General features: G+C 35.1%; 1 protein-coding gene across 2 annotated transcripts in view; it reads right to left on the bottom strand.

Moving 5' to 3' along the window:
* The window catches only part of LOC148947346 (sodium-independent sulfate anion transporter-like), a 161,657-nt gene that overhangs the window by 73,107 nt on the left and 66,394 nt on the right, over positions 1 to 22,156 (bottom strand). For both annotated transcript variants that reach the window (XM_089095217.1, XM_089095218.1), the window contains exon 3: positions 9,330 to 9,525. In XM_089095217.1, coding sequence (XP_088951343.1) covers positions 9,330 to 9,525 — 196 coding nt within the window. The remainder of the gene's footprint in view (positions 1 to 9,329; positions 9,526 to 22,156) is intronic.

Raw genomic sequence — 22,156 nt, 5'->3', positions numbered from 1 at the left:
TAATATTCTTCATAATTTTGGAGGTTTTGCTACACAGGACAAGAAACTTAAATAATTTTTCGTCTCTTTGATCCATCTACCTTAGGTTGGAATAAGATTTTTCTTTATATTTGGAAGTTTTGGTACCAAAGAATTGAAATTATTGTTTTGCTCTCTTGGATCCATGTCTCTTAGGTCCAATTAAGACTTTTCTTCATATTTGGAACTTTTGATATCAATGACATGAAATAAAAAGTTTTCATATCTTAGACACATGTGTCTCAAGTTCAATCAAACCTATATAGTGTGGTTTTCTAAGATCCTTCTTTATATTTGGAAGTCTTGGTGCCAAGCACATGAAACTTAAAAAGTTTTCGTCTCTTGGATTCATGTGCCTTAAGTCCAGTTGAGATTTACTTTATATTTGGAAGTTTCGGTATCGAGGACATGAAATTAAAATATTTATTCTTCTCTTGGATCCATGAGGCTTAGGCTAACTTAAGATTTTTCTTTGTATTTGGAAGTTTTGCAACCAAAAAGATGAAATTAAATGTTTTTTTGTCGCTTGGAGCCATTTACCTTAAGCTGAATTAAGATTTTTGTTTATACTTGGAAGTTTTGGTACCAAGGACACGAAATTAAAATGTTCTTTTCGTCTTGGATCCATGTGCCTTACGTCAAATTAAGATTTTTCTTTATATTTGAAAGTTTTGGTACAAATGACATAAAATAAAAAACTTTTTCGTCTCTTGGATCTGTGTTCCGTAAGTCCAATAATGATTTTTCTTCATATTCGAAAGATTTTATATCAAGGACGTAAAATTAAAAAGCTTTTCATCTCTTGGATCCCTGAGTCTTAGGTCAAATCATACCTAAAATCTATGGTTTTCTAAGATTTTTTTTAATATTTGGAAGTTTGCTACCAATGAAATAAAATTAAAATGATTTTCGTCTCTTGGATCCATGTACCTTAGGTCCAGTTAAGACTTTTCTTTATATTTGGAAGTTTTGCTACCAATGACATGAAATTAAAATGTTATTCATCTCTTGGATCCATATACCTTAGGTCAAATTAAGATTTGTCTTTATACCTGGAAATTTTGGTACCAATGACATGAAATTGAAAACTTTTTCGTCTCTTGGATCTATCTGCCTTAGGTCCAATTACGATTTTTCCTTATATTTGAAAGTTTTGGTAAGAAGGACATGAAATTATTTATTTTTTGCTCGTTTTGATTCATGTGCCCTAGGTCCAATTAAGATTTTCTTTATATTTGGAAGTTTTGGTATCAAGGAAATGAAATTAAATGTTTTTTCGTCGCTTGGTTCCATGTACCTTAAGCTGGATTAAGATTTTCTTTATACTTGGAAGTTTTGGTACAAAGGACATGAAATTAAAATGTTTTTTATCCCTCGGATTCATTTGCCTTAGGTCGAATGAAGATTTTTCTTCGTATATGAAAGTTTTGGTATCAAGGACACAAAATTAAAAAGTTTTTCATCTCTTGGACCCATGAGTCTTAGGTCCAGTCTTACCTAAAAACAATAGTTTTCTAAGATTTTTTTTTATATTTAAAGTTTGCTACCAATGAAATAAAATTAAAATGATTTTCGTCTCTTGGATCCATGTGCATTAGGGTAAATAAAGATTTCTCTTTGTACTTGGAAGTTTTGCAACCAACTACATGAAATTAAATGTTTTTTTGTCTCTTGGATCAATGTACCCTAGGCTGAATTAAGATATTCCTATTACACTTAGAAGTTTTGGTAGCAAGGACTTGAAATTAAAATATTTTTTTCCCTCGGATCCATGTGCCTTTGGTCGAATTAAGATTTTATTTTATATTTGGAAGTTTTGGTACAAAAGACATGAAACTAAGAAGTTCTTCGTCTCTTGGATCTGTGTGCTTTAAGTCCAATTATGATTGTTCTTCATATTTGAAAGTTTAGTATCAAGGACACAAAATTAAAAAGTTTTTCTTCGCATAGATCCTAGTTTCTTAGGTACAATCACGCCTGAAAACTATAGTTTTTCTAAGATTTTTCGTTGTATTTGGAAGTTTTGCTACCAAGGAGATGAAATTGAAAAGTTTTTCATCTCTTGGATCTATCTGCCTTAGGTCTAATTAAGATTTTTCATTATATTTGGAAGGTTTGCTATCAATGAAATGAAATTAAAATATTTTTCGTCTCTTGGATCCATGTACCTTAGTTCCAATTAGAGTTTTCCTTTATATTTGAAAATTTTTCTACAATGACATGAAATTAAAATGTTTTTTCATCTCTTGGATCCATATTCCATAGGTCAAATTAAGATTTTCTTTATATCAGAAAGTTTTGGTATCAAGGAAATGAAAAAAAGGTGAAAAATTTCTTGTTTTACTTCAATAAGAAAATTATTTAAAAAAATTCAATATGAATATTAGTTTCTAATAGAAAAAATTACGACTGACATATTTGTATGATCCTCATTTTGTACTTATTAAATTATCACAAGTGATTTATTCTGTTTTATGTATATCTAATGTGATTTTAAAACATGGAAAAAAAGTTGAAAACATTTTCGCTAAAAAAAATCTAAGATAAAAAAATCAAAATGTTCAGAATGAAAAATAAAAAAGATTCTTCTCAAGGGCTAAGCACGTAAACCATCCGAAGGCAGTGTTTATGCTGATTTTAGTTTTGGTATCACCCTTTATCGTCTCCTGAAGGTCCAGATGAAAAAATATTCCATGGAATGAATTACTTATTTCAAGAATGGCTAGTAGGGAGGGGTTTTATTTAATACGAATGATTATATATGCTATACAAACACTTAAAATTCGGTAAGTGCTACTGTTTTAGTTTAGATATTGTTCTTTACCGTCCCCTGAAGGTTCAGGTTCAAAATGTTTCGAGGATTGAATTAAATAGCTCAAGAATGCCTAGTAGAGATGGGTGTTTTTAAAACTAAAGATGGAATAAATACAATTCGGTACTTAAAGGGGATTTCAATGTCTTTTATAAGCGAATCCATATGAAAACATTTTTTGTAGATCGAAACAAGTTCCATTAATCATCAAAAAATCAGTCTGTCCAGCAAGCACCTCAAATCACAGTGTTATGCATATTCTTGGAATGATGCCAAAAATGTGGCCCGGAAAAACATCACTGATCTTAATTTGAAAAATCCAATTGAGAAATCGATTGCACAATTAACATGTTACGATATTGTGACGCTTTACACTAGTTGGCCAGCGTCCAAAAAACCATACATTGATTGCCGAGAATGTATTTCTAAAATCATAATTCCATTATTAACTTGTTGGCTCAGTCGAGTAACTTATCATTCTTTTACCATAGGAAATTGTGAATCTCATGTTCGATTCATACATCAAACATAAGTTTGATAACTTGTGATAACTTTTAATACGAATGATTATATATGCTATACAAACACTTAAAATTCGGTAAGTGCTCCTGTTTTACTTTAGATATTGTTTTTTACCGTCCCTTTAAGGTTCAGGTTCAAAATGTTTCGAGGATTGAATTAAATAGCTCAAGAATGCCTAGTAGAGATGGGTGTTTTTAAAACTAAAGATGGAATAAATACAATTCGGTACTTAAAGGGGATTTCAATGTCTTTTTATAAGCGAATCCATATGAAAACATTTTTTTGACATCGAAACAAGTTCCATTAATCATCAAAAAATCAGTCTGTCCAGCAAGCACCTCAAATCACAGTGTTATGCATATTCTTGGAATGATGCCAAAAATGCGGCCCGGAAAAACATCACTGATTTTAATTTGAAAAATCCAATTGAGAAATCGATTGCACAATTAACATGTTACGATATTGTGACGCTTTACACTAGTTGGCCAGCGTCCAAAAAACCATACATTGATTGCCGAGAATGTATTTCTAAAATCATAATTCCATTATTAACTTGTTGGCTCAGTCGAGTAACTTATCATTCTTTTACCATAGGAAATTGTGAATCTCATGTTCGATTCATACATCAAACATAAGTTTCATAAAATCAATGGAAAACTTCTTAGAAGCTAAAAAATGGATCGTTGGAAAGGAAAACATGTCACCATCTATAACTATAGTTAACAATAACATCATCTATGACTTTGCTTATGCAGTAAGCAGCATTGGAGGGATTACCGCTAAACCTTCCTCTTGATCTTAATCTACTGCAGATGAACTCGGGACCATAACATTACAAAATAGATGGCTGGCCGCTTTTAGTCATAATCAATTATCAAAAATCAAAAATTAGCTCGATACCGTTAGAGTACAAAAAGATCCTTACCAATTGTATATTAGAATCCATATCAAAACTTCATTGATTAGACATAATTTCACTTCAAACCCTCTTCAATTATGGAATAAGATACTTGCCAAATGAAAATCAGGTAATAATTCTTCCAAAAATTTCCTTATCGCCCCGGAAGTACGACAGCGACAGATGTGAATGGCTGGAATTCAACGAATATGACACGTGGCCGCTTAAACTGAATACAATAATTTGGATGGTCTTTCTCATATATCAGAATTTTTGTTTAGATAACACTATGGTCACTGCGTAAGAGTAATGGCATTGTTACAGAAAAATACAAGTCCGAGAATTCCTTATCAAAGCAGAAGTATGATAAGACCTCTTAAATGGTGGGATTACAGGCCGCTTGTATGGTGGGCATACAATGCACTTGTCCCTTTTGACCCAATACTACTAAAGTTACTAATAAAAAGATTCTTTTACATTAGAATTTAACTATCTAATAATCATAGGCAGCGCAATCGCGCTGCCTAAGTAAAAAACGATTTTGGCTTAATGTATTATTTATTTATTTTTTCTTTAGACCAGGGCACTTCGTATCGAAGGAGTTGTCGTAGAAACTTGGAAAAGGTCTCATTCGATTGGAAATTGGAATGGCTAGTGCCCTTTTTAATATTTGAAAGTGATTGGTAGGCAACTAAAAGCCCTTCCACGCCCACCATTTCCCCAAGCATATCAAATCAAAGTTTTGAGATATCCATTTTGTTCAGCGTAGTTGATTTCAAGATAGAAATTTTTTGAGGAAGACTCTCCCCTACAGTCCTCATGGCAATGTTTGTAATTTATGCCCTGGGGGTACATAAAGTTATCATAGAAAGTTTTGTCATAGAAACTTCAAAAAGGACTCGTTCAATTAGAATTTCAAAAGGCTAGTTGCCATTTTAATAGTCGATAGGGATTGGAAGGCAACTAATCCTCCTCTCACTCCCTCCTTTTCCCCAAACACATCCAATCAAAATTTTGATATTTCCTTTTAGTTCAACGTGGTTGAACGTTTTGGATATTAGGTCTTTGAGAATCACAACCCCCCCCCCCCCACTGTCCTCAGGGCAAGGGTTGTAAGTTATGCCCTTGGGCATATAAGGTTTTTATAGAAAGCGTTGTGGTAGAAACTTCAAAAAGGGCTCATTTTATTGGAAATTGAAATGGTTAGTGCTCTTTTTAATAGTCGCAAGCGATATGGAAGGTAACTAAGACCCCTTCCACGCCTTCCCCTTCAGACCCTTCTGACCCTTCCACCATTTATCCAAACATATCCAATCAAAATTTTTAGTTAGCTGTTTTATTCAAAGTAGTTGAAATGTCCAGAAATTGTATTTTTCAAGATTAAACTCCCCTAAGAACCCTCAGATTAGGAATTGCAAGTTATACCCTTGGGGCATGTGAGGTTTTTATTAATAGCTTTGTCGTAGAAACTTGAAAAAGGGTTCACTCGATTGAAAATTCAAAGGGCTAGTGCCCTTTTTAATAGTCGAAAGTGATTGGAGGGCAACTAACCCCCTTCTCATGCCGACCTTTTCTCCAAACACATCAAATTAAAATTTGAAGACAGCCATTTTGTTCAACGTAGTTAAAAGTTTTAGAATTTAGGTCTTTGAGGATGATAATCCTCTCAGAGCCCTTGTGTCCTTGGGGCAAATAGTTTTTCTTTAGATAGTGATGCTTTAGAAACTACAAAAAGGGCTCATTCAATTGGAAATTAGATGGGCTTGTGCCCTTTTAACATTCGAAAGTGATTTGAGGATACCTAACACCCCTCTCACACCCACCATTCCCCCGAACACATCCAATCAAAATTTTGACATAGCTATTTTCGTTCGACGTAGTTAAAAAGTTTGGAATTTTTTTTTTTGAGGATGACACTCCCCCTAGCCCTCAGGAAAAGGTTGTAAGTTAAGCCCTGGGAGCATATAAGTTTTTTTATAGAAACCTTTGTCGTAGAAATTTCAAAAAGGAATCATTCGATTGGAAATTGAAACGGCTAGTGCCCATTTTAATAGTCGAAAATGATTGAAGGGCAAGTAACCCCCCTCTCACACCCACCATTCTCTCAAACCCGTCAAATCAAAATTGTGATGTAACCACTTTGCTCAACGTAGTTGAAAGGTCCAGAAAAAATGTCTTTGATGATGACAACCCGCTCACAGCCCTCAGGGCAAGGGTTGTAAGTTATGCCCTGGGGCATATAAGGTTTTTACAGAAAGCGTTGTCGTAGAAGCTTCAAAAAAGGCTCAATCAATGAATGTACATTGTCCATTTAAAATACATATAGGCTACTGGTATTTAGTAATCAAAATGTTAATATTATTTGATTTATAAATGTTATAAAACTACAAATATTTATATTTTTTAAGTAAAGTGTAAATTATGTACTGGCCTTGGGAAGGCATAGGGGTTTTGAGCCCTACTCATGTTAGTTTCTGCTCGTTTAAAGTTTGACTCGGATATTTATTGTAATTTCTCTTCGTTTTGGGTTTCATTTATTTATCGATGCTGATTTGTGGTAGTTTCACGGTTGGTAGATTATTTGATTTTATTTTTGCTTCTTTTTGGTTTAATGGAATTCTTTAGGTTTCTTTAAAAAACTTATTTTGTGGAAGAAGTTTTTTAAAATAATTAGGAGAAAACATCACGGAGAAATAATCCAGTTTGGTTTAAACGTTAAGAAATAAAAATGGAAACAAAATGGAAAGTCGCGATAAAAGAAATTAAAAATACTCAGACCTTAGGGCTTCCATGCCGGCTATTCCAGGATTCTTATCTCAAGAAACCTGAAAAAAAGATATTTCCGATCTAGTCTTTTTAAGAGAATTTTTTTTCCCGTTAAACTTTTCGAACGAGTCCAATAAGAGAAAATGAATCCAACGTTATAGTGGTACCTAAGAAATTTGTTTTCTGAGCTAGGGAACTTTCATATTTCTTCTTCTTTATCTTATTTAATAGACTAGAAAAAAAGAAATATTGGAATTTTCTTGGAGAATAGCTTGAAATTTTTCAGGCTTTTGAAGGTTTCATTGTTTCCGTGTCTGGATACATTTACCGGATTTTCTTTTATTATTATTTTTTTTAATTCCTATCTGTTACCGGTACCAAGCCACAGGCTGATGGTAAAAAAAAATAATAAAAGGCACGAAAGTAGTTATGCTGGTCAGTGGCGACAATTAGAAAGGGGCATGGAGGGGGAGGGTGGTAAGTGCCCCCTTGATTTTGTACCCCAACTAGATTTCCTTAGCCCACAAGATTTTGAAAAATGCATTTCTATATTTTAGGGGATATGTGCCCCCTAGATTTTTTTACCCCCTTATATTATCTTGGTGGCCGGCGATTGCCCCCCCCCTCCCGCCGTTTATCCCCTGCAAAATACCCCCCCCCCCCAGAAAAAAATACCCCGCATGAAAAATACCCCCCAAGGGATACACCCCCGCGGCAAATTCCCCCACGGAAAATACCCTCCGTGGAAAATATTCCCATGCGGAAAATAGCCCCCCTCCCGGTAAATACCCCTCGTGGAAAATAAGGCTTTTCTAATTTGAATTTTTCCGTAGGGGGAAGACATTTTGGTACTTGTGTATTATGCGCCACTCACTCAAGTTTACGCTGTGTAAAACTCGAGAACAAACCGGTTTCTATGTTATTTTAGAACCGGTTTCTATGTTACTTTAGAATTTGGGTTGTATATTTGCAAATGGGGGGTAAAATATAGCGGGTTTGCATGCAAAATGTGTTAAGTACAATTATTCTGCATATTATGAAATAAGAATTGTTTTCTGACTTCAAACTGTCCATATACTTTACCCCCCTCCCTTTAAGTACAAATATATAGCCCAAATTATATATTTCCAATATAATCTGTCACTTGTCTTTGTCTTGTTTTGCGCTAAGCTGAAAAAAAAATAACGAATAAACCGGTTTGTTCTCGAGTTTTACACAGCGTAAACTTGAGTGAGTGGCAAATAATACACAAATACCAAAATTCCTTCCCCCTACGGAAAATAAAAAAGAAAACTCAAACAAAATTCTCAAGTTTGGAAAGCCTAATTTTCCACGGGGGTATTTTCAGGTGTATTTAGGCGGGGTATTTTTTCCTGGGGGATATTTTCTGTAGGTGGCGGGTATTTTCCACGTTGGTATTTTCCGGGGTGGGAGGTTATTTTTTTAATAGGGGGGTTGAGGGTATTTCCTGCGAGGGGGAGTATTTTCCCCGGTGGGCATTTGCAGGTGGGGTATTTTCCAAGGGGGTATTTTTCGGGTGGGTTATTTTCCGGGGGGGGGGGGCTAAAAGCCGGGGGGGGCCAAAGACCAATGGCCCATTATCTTACTCCACTACAGTTTTAAAAATATCTTTTTTCGGTATTTTCCTTGAAGAAATTCATTTTTGATAATTTAATTGAAAATTTTGACGAAAAAATTGCTTTCTCTCCTAGACTCTGAGAACAATAGTTTTACCCTCCCCCTAATCTTCGTAGATTGTTGACACTTTGCTCCACAGTACAATTCAAGGTTTCCAATTTTCCAAGTGGGTGAAATAGCTCAGATGTAAAATAACTTAAATTTTGGCGTTTGATGTCAGAATTGTTTCATCATATTTTGACGGTAAAAAACCTCCACATATAAACTAACTTTGGTTGGAAATCATTGCAAAAACCCAAAACTTTTCTTTTTCCTCCCCTTATAGAATATACCTTGCGTCACACGTTACATTACGCGTTCCATATGCCCCATATTGCAGTGAATCTCCCTAGCCGAATTCCCTTTAGCAATGTGGGACTGCCACCCCCTGTCCTCACTGCCTATATAGGAGCAGAATTTATTATCCTTATAGTTTTGTATTTTTTTTATAAATCATAATTATCAAGTTATGAACAAACTAATTATAAATATATGAATCAATTGAATTCTTAGATCATCATGATTTACCAAACTGAACCAAAGTTAATTGGTCCTCCTAAGTACACTTGACAGCACCAGCCTGGAAGGAGAAGGACCGAAACAATTAAAAAACATAGGTAAATAAATTATACACACCTAGATTAAACAATCCAAGGACCAATTCGACAAGCCCTGAAACAAAACAAAGAAATACTGCCACATCTGGTCCGAACTTTGTAACGGATGGGTAAATGGTTATAGCCAATAGAGCCACAGGGCCAATTGCCAAAGACCGTGTGCCACCAAGAATAGCATAGACGAAACCGCCCATGATTGAGGCATACAGACCATACTGAAAGATAATATAAACATAAATAAAAATCAATAAATATTCAAATTAAAGTTCGTTTCGACAAATTAGTCTATATTGATTTGTGTCCTACATTAGTGATGATAAACAGAGAAACAGAGGCAGAATACAAGCAATACTATGATTCAAACCTTACCCTTCTTTTTACCGCGTTAAAATTTACCACAGGAAGACCCAGCAGGAGGACTTTAACTTTACGATTTTTAACTCGATTGAAACATCCCATGGGGGGACTAGTAGGTTTTTAAAAACACTCAATCGTTGTTTGTCTGTCAGGAAAATACGAAAAAGGGGAAACACTCCCTAAAATTTAAGGAATCTCAATGAAAATAACACCATCAGATTCAACAAACCAAAGAACCCTACTGTGGAGGTGTAAAGCTCCTATATACACAAATGTAGAATTTTGTATTTTTTGCAGTTTTTATTATTTCGATTATTGCAATTTTTTTGGCACGTCTATAAATAAGAAAGGTAGCAACAAGGTAACATCTTTCCTTATTTCCTAAGATGCCCAGAGGACTTGAAATATGAGGAATAGCATTAGCAAAATTCCAATGTTATGCAAAATGGCTCTTTTGAATTGTGGACATAGTTCAAAGGAAGAACGGAACACACTTCGTCATTCTATGTTACAGTACGCCCGAAGTTATAACGGTTCAACAATCTCAGGCCGGATGATACCAAGAGAAGTTCGGCGAAGCTTTTAAGAGAAAAAACAAAGAAGTATCAAATGCATTCAGTGAAGTTGCTACTTTTCAAGATATCTACTTAGAAAAGTTAAAGTTGGATTGGACTTCTGTTGCCTCCGTCGTGGATAGCGCAAAAATAGAACTAGAACATCTCCAAGTGGCTTGCGCAATGAAATTGAACAAAAAGTCCATGATTACTGAGCACTGTTCCTCCTTCGGGGCTCAACTCTGCTGTTGCAGAAACCATAGTTTCCAAAATTCACGATGCAATCCTGCTTGAATACTCGGGTAAGTTTAGCTCTTTTGAAAAAAATGTTATCTGGGCTCAAAAACCAAATTGGATCCCTGGAGGACAAAATTGAAGTGATCGAACTGAAAATAGATGATATGGACCAAAAAATGAGATTGGATGCACTTATTTTCAATAGTTTAAAGCTAACTCAAGGAGTCGGGGTTGAGACGGCAGTAAAATAAACTATCAGAGACAAAATGGGGTTAATGGATACTGCAAATTCGCACATACTGAACATTCGTCAGTTCTAATCCTCAATCAGTCGGGACAGTTCTAACGTGTAGATAATGATGACGGTCACTGTATATGTGACCGAAATATCTGGTATTTTTTGTGAAATTTATTATACACTGTCTATTAAAAAAGATTGTATCCCTTTTTTGAATTTTTATTTTATCGTTCTAACGTGTCTCCCGTTAGCGTTCTATTCGTAACCAGGAGGTTGCGGAATCCGTTTTCCTAGCTAAATCGAACCTAGACAAAACAAGTATATTTGTATTGGAGCATATAACTAGAAAGAGAAAAGTGTTTCTTGACTTGGCTCGCAATAAACTCGGCTCAAAGAACGCATGGTCCATAGAAGGGACGATTTTTGTTAAGCAGGTCCCAAACACAAGAAAAATCCGAAATGGTAATGATGTTATCAGTCAAGGACCCTCGGCTTAATGGTTGTATTTAGCCGGGCTATTTTTGTTCAGGTTTTTCATTTTCTTTTCTCTCTTTTTTATACCCTTTTCTGCCTTCATGTACATTTCTCTTATTGTTTTTATTTTCCTTTTTATATTTGTTCTCCTTACTAAATACCGTGTATTGTTAGTTCATGTTCGGGTCTCATGATCGTTTAAAAAATTACGAAGAAAATAGGCTAGTTCTGGATGATGTATTCGCAGACGTTTCATTTGAGTGATCAGAATGGAAAGATGGACTAGCAAAATGTGCAAAAGACAGTGTATACTTTGAACTTTGGAGTCTTTTTCAATGGGATTCTAATAAGGGTAAATCTTTACCTTTTGAACTGTCAAGGGTTTCGATCAGTCAAATGTTCACTCCTGTCGGCAATAGACTGTCTTAAATCCCAACCTTTGTTTGTAGGCCTATGTGAAACTTGTTTAACTGACGCGAATTTGAATGTAATGGATTTTTCTGTTCCAGGGTGTACTGTTAAATATAAAGGTCGTTCTCTTATGCAGAGAGGAGGACTAGCAGCTTTGATTAGAAGTGATGTGGACTATAATCTAAGACATGACCTTTCACTCTGGCTTAAAGGTAAAGTTGAAACTCTGTTATTGAAACAAGGTCATCAAACTAGGAAAATTTTATAACCGGAATAGTATATACGGTACCATCATTTCAGAAAATCATTTCACAGAAGTTTTGAAAGTGTTAGGTCTAAAGTTACAAGATAAAATAAAAAGACAGTTATAATGGGTGATTTCAATAATAATCTGTTGAATTCAGATGGCTGTGTTAATTTCCTTGACACAATGTTAACGTCTTAATTATACCCTTTAGTATCAATTCCCACGATAATAAAGCAGTCTTTGGCAATTCTAATAGATAATATTTTTATTGGTGGCCATTTATTAAAGATTGTTCGGCTGACGTAATTATTATTGATGGATAAGACCACCTTATGTTGATTGATAAACTTGGCATTTTAAATATCAGGCAACCAAAAAATAAGCTTAAATATCTAGAAGTATCAGAAAATAGTTTAAGAAAGCTATCGGAAAATTTATACCATGTTGATTTTTTGGAAGTGTGTAAAAGTAAGTGCGCAAATCAGGATTATAATTTGTTTCTGGATACATTTCTTACGGTGTTTGATAAGTGTTGTCCAATCAAACAGGTAAGAAAGAAAAAAAATATTCCAAGGAAGGAATGGATGACAACTGGTATCTTTGCTTCTGTAAAAATGAAAAATAATTTGTATAAAGATTATATAAACGACCCCAAGGATCGGAAACTCAAAGATTTTCAAAGAATACCGAAATCAACAGAATAAAATAAAAAGATATGCTGAAAAATCATATTATGAAAAGGAATTTGGGCAAATGAAAGAAAATAAGAAGAAGGCCTGGACAGGAATTTCTGAAGTACTGGGCCATAAAAAAGAAAAGCAGCATATAAGAAAGATGACGTTTGGTGATGAAATTGTTCATGATCCGAAAAAAATTACGGAAAATTTATGCAAGTATTTTTCAGATGAAGCTTCAAAACTGTGCCATGAAGCCGCTAAAAGATCATTAAGCCTCCCTGTCCCCAAGCTCCCTCTTCGAAATATAACTTCTGAATTCCTGTTTATGAAGCTTGACGAAAATGAAATAAATAAAGTAATTACGAAAATGAAATCACAATCTTGTGGAACTGATAAACTGTGGTTAAAAATAGTTAAAGCAACTATAAAAACTGTCATCCCAATTCTAGCATATTTGATAAATTTGTCACTTGAAAAGGGAACTTTCCCAGAAAGGCTTAAAGTGGCACGTGAATTACCACTTCAGAAGGGAAAGTAAAAACTTGATCCGAGCAATTACTGGCCCATATCCATTCTGCCTTTTTTCCAAGATTTATAAGAAAGGGGTTCATAAAAAGATATATAATTACCTCCAGGAGCAGGATATACTTTGCAAAACGCAGGTTGGTTTTCGGAAAGGACTTTTAGCGGTTCTTGCCATTTTAAAACTGGTTGATTGGGTGAACGATGCATTTGATAAAGGTCTAATACCGGCAGAATTATTGTTAGACATTGAAAAGGCGCTTTATACTGTTGATCATGACAAATTACTTCAGATTCTTTAATCAATAGGGATACATAAAGTACCTTTAAAATGTTTTCATTTGTATTTCAGTAATAGAGCTCAGGTTCTGCATAATGTAAACCTAACATCTGAGCGGCACTTTATACCCTGTGGATTTCTACAAGGGTCAATAGTGGGACCTCCATTTTTTCGTAGTTATGTTGACCAAGTAAAACATTATTTGTCTGAAGCCAACATTATACTTTTTGCAGACGATAAACTTCTTTTTGCTGCGTGTGAAAATCTACCTTCTTTGTTTACAAAAATGGAAACAGCTCTCACTGAATTTGTCTCATGGGCTGATTCGAACTATTTAACACTAAATTACAGTAAGACAAATTTTGTGTTATTTTCTAGAATATCGTCAATTCAAAAAAAAATTTAAAATAAATGTAGCTAATAATATTATAAATAGGGTAAAAACCAGTCGATATCTTGGATTTGTAGTTGATGAGAATCTCTCGTGGAAGGAACATGGAAAACTAGTTGGCAATAAACTTTCAAAGTCCCTTCAAGTCATCCACTGTCTTAAATTTCGTTTCCCTAACAAGATCCTGAAAATGATTTATCACTCCGTTTTTTTTCCCCATTCTTCTTATAGCTGCTCCATATGGGCAAGTACCTTCATTTTTTGTTATAAAAGAGTTCAGATCATCCAAAATAAGGTAGTTCAAATAAAATCACCTACTCAAGACACAGATGACATCATTTTTCATTTCAAATTTTACCAGATATTTGATGTATCCAAGACTCAAGATTTCCAGAGGGCAAATTTCGGTATCAAGTATTTCAATAACCTCCTTCCATCTTTATTTCAAAATATGTTTATATTTAATTAAGATTTGCACACCTACGACAAACGTCATTCTACTGACATAGTACAAGAAGCGCCCTCTTCGAAAAGAACTTCTTTCTTAATTAGATTTTCTGCACCGACTATTTGGAATTCACTCCACTTAGACATCCGGAATTCAAACAATTTTATATCCTTTAAGCGAGCAGCGATAGTTCATTACAGAAAAAATGTTTATTGCTAGCCTCCTCTAGGTTTATTTTTTCTCCTCATTTTTCTTTTCCTCTTTTTCTATTTCTCTATTGCTTTCTCTCTCTTTTTCTTTTTTTCACCTTTAAAGTTGAAACCATAGCTCCCCTCATATACGAAGTAATTTCGGTTTGTTCTATATTTTAATGTTGCTCCTGCCCTTCAGCAGAAAAAACTTTTTTTAATTTAATTTCCTTAGGGAATAATAGGATTTGCTTACCAAATACATGCAATGCGTAAGCCAATTATATTAAAGCTCACTTTTTACTCTGGTGTTATAGGGAAGTAATATCTTTTGACCTCTTTGGATCAGTGCTTCCATTCCACTAATGTGGGAATAAAGTATTTAATTGCGAAAAAACAGTAGAATTACAGTAGGACGCAACCCGGAAGTAAGTATGTTATCGTGCTTACTATTTGAACAGAAACGTTAACAAAATTGATTCTAACGCTATATTACCAGTGTTTCTACTTCAAATTTTTTCAATCCCTTAAAGGCTGGTGGAAAATTCCTAAGAATTTCTATTTTCAATACCAAAATCCCTCAAAGTTTCCCCATTATCTGACTTCTTTCCAAATTACAAGTAAAGGCCTATTAGGCTGACTTTTAATAGTATTTGTTCAAGACGACTTATTTGGCAACTGAAGACATTTTACGTTTACCAAAATATCTTCTTTTGACGTTTAAAACAATGCTCTGTATTTATCGACTAGTTAAGTTTGGGTTTGATTTATAAATTCTGGGTCCAGATCTCAAATTCTAGATCATAGGAATATATTTATTTATTTGTTTTTCTTTGTCATTATTTTTTCCTTCTCTATTACTACTTTTACAACACCCTCGTTTTTATTTCAATTGGTTTGAAGGATTGGCATGAATGATATCCAAACGGTCGCTTTTTCAAGCATGATTTTAGTTTTTGACTTTTTTTATATTGAGTTGTTAATTTGAAGCAGAGAATAGTAGCAAAAATGAATCGCATAAAGTTTGATTCAAGGACAGCTTTGATCTTTTGCATTATTCGATTTTAACTAGTGTAGACTGCTACCTGGGTTCCAGTTTTCCGGAAAATGCCGAATGTAGACGCACTTTAATTTGTATTTAGGAAAAGTTAAGGAGAATTACCAAACAATAAGATTTAAGAGAAAACCCCAAATACTAAGATTCACACCCCCAGTCAGCGTTGTCGTCGCCATCCCCATCGTCTTTCCCAATACCTAAAACAGCGACGCATTCAGACGCAGTAGCATCGGCTTTCACGGACTTTATTTTTTTATTTAAACTCTCGGTGAACGTAGGGGCCCCTTCACGTTTCATCCCATACTTGACAGAAATCGTCGCAGCCAAAGTTACGTTTTTGAGCCCATTCCTCTTTTCATTTTTTAATGTTTTCAGAATGATGAAAAGTCTTTCCAAAATGACATTTGAGCAGGGAAGTCCAAAAGTAAACCGAATGACATGAAGAGCCCTAGTGAACTTTAGAACTCCATTTGGCGTCTTGATGGATGTCACCCGATTCCAAAAATCATACCTTCAGTCCTTCCCCGTTGGTTATTTTGTTTCAAACTTCGCGGGTCTATCCAAGTCCGAAAAAAACTAAAACGTTTGTCAATCGTTTTTACCGAAATCCCACTGTTGTATCCAAAATTCCTATTTCCGTAACAAAAATCCATAGGCTTGGCAAGGAAAAAAGTGAAAAGTCCAAATTTCAAGTAGAAATAAAGTAATAAAGTAGATCTAAAAATATTAGACGAGAAACATTCAAAATAAAGTAGTCTTTACTAAAATATAGTATAATTGAAAGCACTGATTTGGATAAAATATTACCTTTCAATTTTTCCTTTTTCTGATTAAATTGCTATATATTTTTAAGAAAATTTCTTCTAGTTTATGACAGTTATAATCAGTATAACTATAGAGCTTTGCAACAAATGAACAATTTGAATTTATCCCGGATGTAAAAGGGGTCTCTGTCCTCTAAATAGAGATGTAAAATCTTGAACTAATACAGTAGGATTTTCCCTTTATTTGCAATGCTGAAGATTAAAAAAGAAAGTTAAAAGGAAATTGGCAATTCAATACTTACAAAATGTTAAAGCTAGATTTTAAATGAAGTAACCTCGACAAATTCTTTAATTAAATATGACTTTAATTAAATATTGAACCTTGACAGACATTTTGTTCATTAAAATAATTGTTATCAATAACAACAAGTCAATTTTATTCTAATCTCTTTAAGGGGGAAGCACTAAGCCTATGCGCTTGAAAACAGTTTTCTTTGGCATAGCATATGCACTAGAACCTAGTCCCCTGGAGACTATGACCATCAACGGTACCTTGTAATTTACTCTAATAAAGGGTCAACTAACACCTAGGAGCCTGTGATTAAACAGTCTAAGGGACTAGGGGTGAAATAATGGCCACATTAGCCACTTATTGTCCCTAGGGCTATGGAGCAAGCTATAAAAAAACTAAAGGCTGATATTTTGTGAAGAAATCTCCAAGCTAAGTCTTGACATAAGTCAGTATTATCCGGATTCTTATGTCCACCAAATAAACAAATACGAGATATTCCATGTGTTCAAATATGTCTTCAAATACCTAGATATTCCATTCTTATCTACTTCGGAATAGGGTTAAAAAACTCATTTTTTCGGCTGTAAAATTGTGTCAACCGTAAATAAAAGCTCCAAACAAACCTAAGTTGTTGGTTCTCATTTTAGGTACATATCTAAAATACGTACCTAAAATAAAATATCTACCATTTCTTAGAGAAAATAACAAGAGAAAATACCAGAAAACACAGAGAAAATAACAAGGAAGACTTCCGAGAACTTCGCTTTCAATTTGCTTTCGTATCCTAGCTACATTCAAATGAACAGGTCACTTTATAATGATAAAATTTACTGTCAGTGCAGACGTGGGAATTTCAGTGCTTTCAAATTTACAACTGGGATTTGACACTGAAATGTTTATATTGGGGTTATGCGAACGTCACAAAAAGTAATAAATAACTCCCTAGCAAAATAAAAAACTCAGAAATTATCTATGATTAAACTAATATCCGTAACAAATTCATTTGTTAAATACAAAGCTTTCTTGTAAGAGCTTTAACAAAGAGAAAAACAAAGAGCACAAAACCTCTATGCCTTCCCAAGGCAAAAATATAATTTGCACTTTACTGAAAAAAACATAAATGTTTTTACTTTTATAACTTTAATAAATCAAATAATATTAGCATTTTGATTACTAGATACCAGTATATGTATATTAAACTAACAATGCACATTCATTTGTATTTTTTTTCTGTAAAGTGCAAATTATGTTCTGCCCTTGGGAAGGCATAGGGGTTTTTAGCCCAACTTATGTTAATTTCTGCTCGTTTTGAGTTTGACTAGGTTATTTATTGTAATTTCTGTTCGTTTTGGGCTTCCTTTATTTATCGATGCTGATTTGTGGTAGTTTCTCGCTTGGTAGATTAATTGATTTTATTTTTGCTCATTTTTTGTTTAATGGATTTTTTTACTTTTCTCTGAAAACTTATTTTATCGAAAAAGTTTTTAACTAATTTATATTCGTTTTATATTGACATAGTCTTTTCAGGGAAAAAGAAAACACTACTTTATGTCTTTTCGTTTTTTTAAGAATTTATAGTTTGGCCTGCTATTTGTATGCTGGAAAAAATTTTCAGCAATTTTGAGCAACATACACCCTTTTAAAAATCTGGACACAAATATTAGTGTTTAATTTCGTTTCAAATCTCCTCTAGTTCGCCTAAAATGGAAAACTTGATACCATTCGCAAAAATATCTGTTTACTTTCTTTGATAGATTGGATACACTTACGCTATTGTGATTTGGTTAAATTTTAAAAGCAGAAGTAGCCCCGAAAGTTTGGACATAATACCCTCAGTCGCTCCTGGGATACTGCTGAGATGCCTTACTGGGAATTAGCATTACCACAGTGCATTTTAATTTACTCTTAAGGCAACATTTAGTTTTTAAGCATAAAGGCAAATTGGAGGGTGGCCATGGGAGGGGGATTAGTTTCCCTCCAATTACTTTCGAATATTAAAAAGGGCATCAGCCCTTTTTATTTTCAATCGAAAGAGCCCTTTTCGAAGTTCCTACGACAACTCCTTCGATACGTAGTGCCCTGGTCTAAACAACAACAACAACATAAAGATAATACATTTTAACTACATCGATCTTTATTATAAAAATGTCAAGCCTTCCAATCACTTTCAACTATTAAAAAGGGCACTAGGCCTTTAGATTTCCAATCGAATGAGCCCTTTTTGAGTTTTTACGACAACACTTTCTATAAGAACCTTATATGCACCCTGGGCATAAATTACAACCCTTACCCTAAGGGCTGTGAGGGTGTTATCCTCTAAGACCTAATTTCCAGAACTTTCAACTACGTTAAACAAAATAGCTATCTCAAAATTTTGATTGGATGTTTTTGAGAAAATGGTGGAAGTGAGAGGGGCGGTAGTCGCTCTCCAATCACTTTCAGCTATTAAAAAGGCACTAGCCCTTTCAATTTCCAATCAAATGAGCCCTTTTGAAGTTTCTACGACAACGCTTTCAATAAAAACCATTTATACCCCCTGGGCATAACTCACAACTCTTGCCCTGAGGGATGGGGGGCGTTATAATCCTCAAAGACCTAAATTCCATAAATTTCTGCTACGTTGAACAAAATGGCTATCTAAAAATTTTTATTGGATGTGTTTGGGGGAATGGGGGGCGTGAGAGGGGAGTTAGTTACCCTCAAATTCCTTTCAACTATTTAAAAGGGCACTAGCCCTCTCAATTTCAAATTTAATGAGCCCCTATTGCAGTTTTTACGACAATTCTATCTATAAAAACCTTATATGCCCCCAGGGCATAACTTACAACCTTTTCCCTGGGGGCTCTGGGAAGTTTGTCATTCTTAAATACATAATTTCCAGAATTTTCAACTACGCTGAACAAAATGGCTATCTCTAAACTTTGATTAAATGTGTTTGGGGAAATGGTGAGCATGAGAGGGGGTTAATTACTCTCCACTCACTTTCGACTATTAAAAAGGGTAATTTCAATTTCCAATCAAATGAGCCCTTTTTGAAATTTCTACAACAAATTTCTACATAAACCTTATATGCCCCCAGGGCATAACTTACAACCCTTGCCCTGAGGGCTCTGATGGGGTTATCATCCTAAGAAACCTAATTTCCAAAACTTTCGACTACGTTCAACAAAATGGATACCCCAAAATTTTGATTTGACGTGTTTGGGAAAATGGTGGTCGTGAGAAGGGGGTTAGTTGCCCTTCAATCCCTTTTGACTATTAAAAGGGCAATAGCCCTTTCAATTTCCAATTGAATGATCCCTTTTTGAAGTTTCTTCAACTTCGCTTTCTACAAAAACCTTATATGCCCCCAGGGCATAACTTATAACCCTTGCACTGAAGGCTGTGGGATGGAGGGGTTGACATCCTTACAGACCTAATTTCCAAAACTTTCAACTACTTTGAATAAAATGGCTATCTAAACATTCTGATTGGATGTGTTTAGAGAAAAGGTGGGCGTGAGAGGGGGTTACTTGCCCTCAAATCCCTTTAGAGACTATTAAAAGGGCACTAGCCCTTTGAATCGAATGAGCTCTTTTTCAAGTTTTTACGAAAAGATTAAAAAAAAACTTATATGGCCCCAGGGCATAACTTATAACCCTTGCCCTGAAGACTGTGGGGGCAATGTACTAATCAGAGGCATAATTTCCTGAGCGTTAAACTGCGTGGAACAAAACGGCTATCTAAAAATTTTAATTAGATACTTTTCGAGAAACTGTGGGCGTGGAAAGGGTGTTAGTTTCCTTCCAATCACTTTCGACTATTTAAAAGGGCAATAGCCATTTCAATTTCCAATCGAATGACCCACTTTTGAAATTTGTACGACAACACGTTCTATAAGAACTTTATATGCCCCAAGGGCATAACTTAAAACCCCTGCCATGAGGGCTGTGGGGAGGGGGGGGTGCCATTCTCAAAGACCTAATTTCCAGAATTCTCAACTACGTTGAACAAAATGGCTATCTTAAAATTTTGATTGGATATGCTTGGGGAAAATGTTGGCGTGAGAGGGGCGTTAGTTGCTCTCCAGTCACTTTCGACTATTAAAAATGGCACTAGCTCTTTGAATTTCCAATTGAATGAGCCTTTTTTGAAGTCTCTATGACAACACTTTCTATAAAAACCTTTTATGCCCCCAGGGCATAACTTACAACCCTTGCCCTGAGGGCTGTGGGGGAGTGTCCTCCTCAAAAGCCTAATTTCGATCTGAAAATCAACTACGCAGAACAAAATGACCATCTCAAAATTCTGATGGGATGTGTTTTAGGAAATGGTGGGCCTGGAACGGGTGTTATTTGCCTTCCAATCACTTTCGACTGTTAAAAAAGGGCACAAGCCACTCCGGTTTCCAATTGAATGAGCCCTTTGGATATCTAAAAATAAAATGACTGTCTAAAAATTTTGATTAGATGTGTTTGGGGAAAAGGTAGGCGTGAAAGGGGGTTATTTGTCCTCAAATCACTTTCGACTACAAAAAAGGGCACTAGACCTTTGAATTTCCAATCGAATGAGCCCTTTTTCGAGTTTCTAAGACAAAGACTTCAATAAAAACTTATATGCCCCAAGGACATAACTTAAAAACCTAGCCCTGAAGACTGTGGGGGGAGTGTATTGCTCAAAGGTATAATTTTCTGAATTTTAAACTGCGTGGAACAAAATGGCTATATCAAAATTTTGATTGGAAGTGTTTGGGAAATGGTCGGCGTGGAAGGGGTGTTAGTTGCCTTCCAATCATTTTCGACAATTAAAAAGGGCACTAGCCATTTCAATTTCCAATCGAATGAGCCCTTTTTGAAGTTTCTACGACAACGCGTTCTATTAAAGCCTTATATGCCCCCAGGTTAGAACTTAAAATCCTTACCCTGAGGGCTGTGGGGGGGATGGCATCCTCAAAGACTTAATTTTCAGAACTTTCAACTACGTTGAACACAATGGCTATCTTAAAATTTTAATTGGATGTGTTTGGAGAAAAGGTGGGCGTTAGAGGGGGGTTAGTTGCCCTCTAATCTCTTTTGACTATTAAAAAGGGCACTAGCCCTGTGAATTCCCGATTGAATGAGCCTCTTTTGAAGTTGCTACGACAATGCTTTCTATAAAAACCTTATATGCCCCCAGGGCATAACTTACAACCCTTGCCTTGAGGGCTGTGGGGGAGTATCCTCCTCAAAAACATAATTTCTATCTGGAAATCAACTACGCTGAACAAAATGGCTATCTCAAAATTTTGATTGGATGTGTTTGGGGAAAAGATGGGCGTGAGAGGGGGGATAATTGCCCTCAAATCAACTTTCAACTACTAAAAAGGGCATTAGACCTTTGAATTTCCAATCGAATGAGCCCTTTTTCGAGTTTCTAAGACAAAGACTGCAATAAAAACTTATATGCCCCCAGGGCATAACTTATAACCCTTGCCCTGAAGACTCTGGGGGGAGTGTCCTGCTCAGGGGTATAATTTTCTGAACTTTAAACTGCGTGGAACAAAATGGTTATCTCGAAATTTTGATTGGATGTGTTTGAGGAAATGGTGGGCGTGGAGGGGTGTTAGTTGCCTTCCAATCATTTTAGACTATTAAAAAGGTCACTAGCCATTTTAATTTCCAATCGAATGAGCCCTTTTTGAAGTTTCTACGACAACGCGTTCTATAAAAACCTTATATGCCCCCAGGGCAG

The sequence above is a fragment of the Artemia sp. Qi Xiang Cuo genome, chromosome 10 (assembly GCF_049724085.1).
Source record: "Artemia sp. Qi Xiang Cuo chromosome 10, ASM4972408v1, whole genome shotgun sequence".
Classification (NCBI taxonomy): Eukaryota; Metazoa; Arthropoda; class Branchiopoda; order Anostraca; family Artemiidae; genus Artemia; species Artemia sp. Qi Xiang Cuo.
This window is presented reverse-complemented; position numbering and strand designations above follow the sequence as displayed.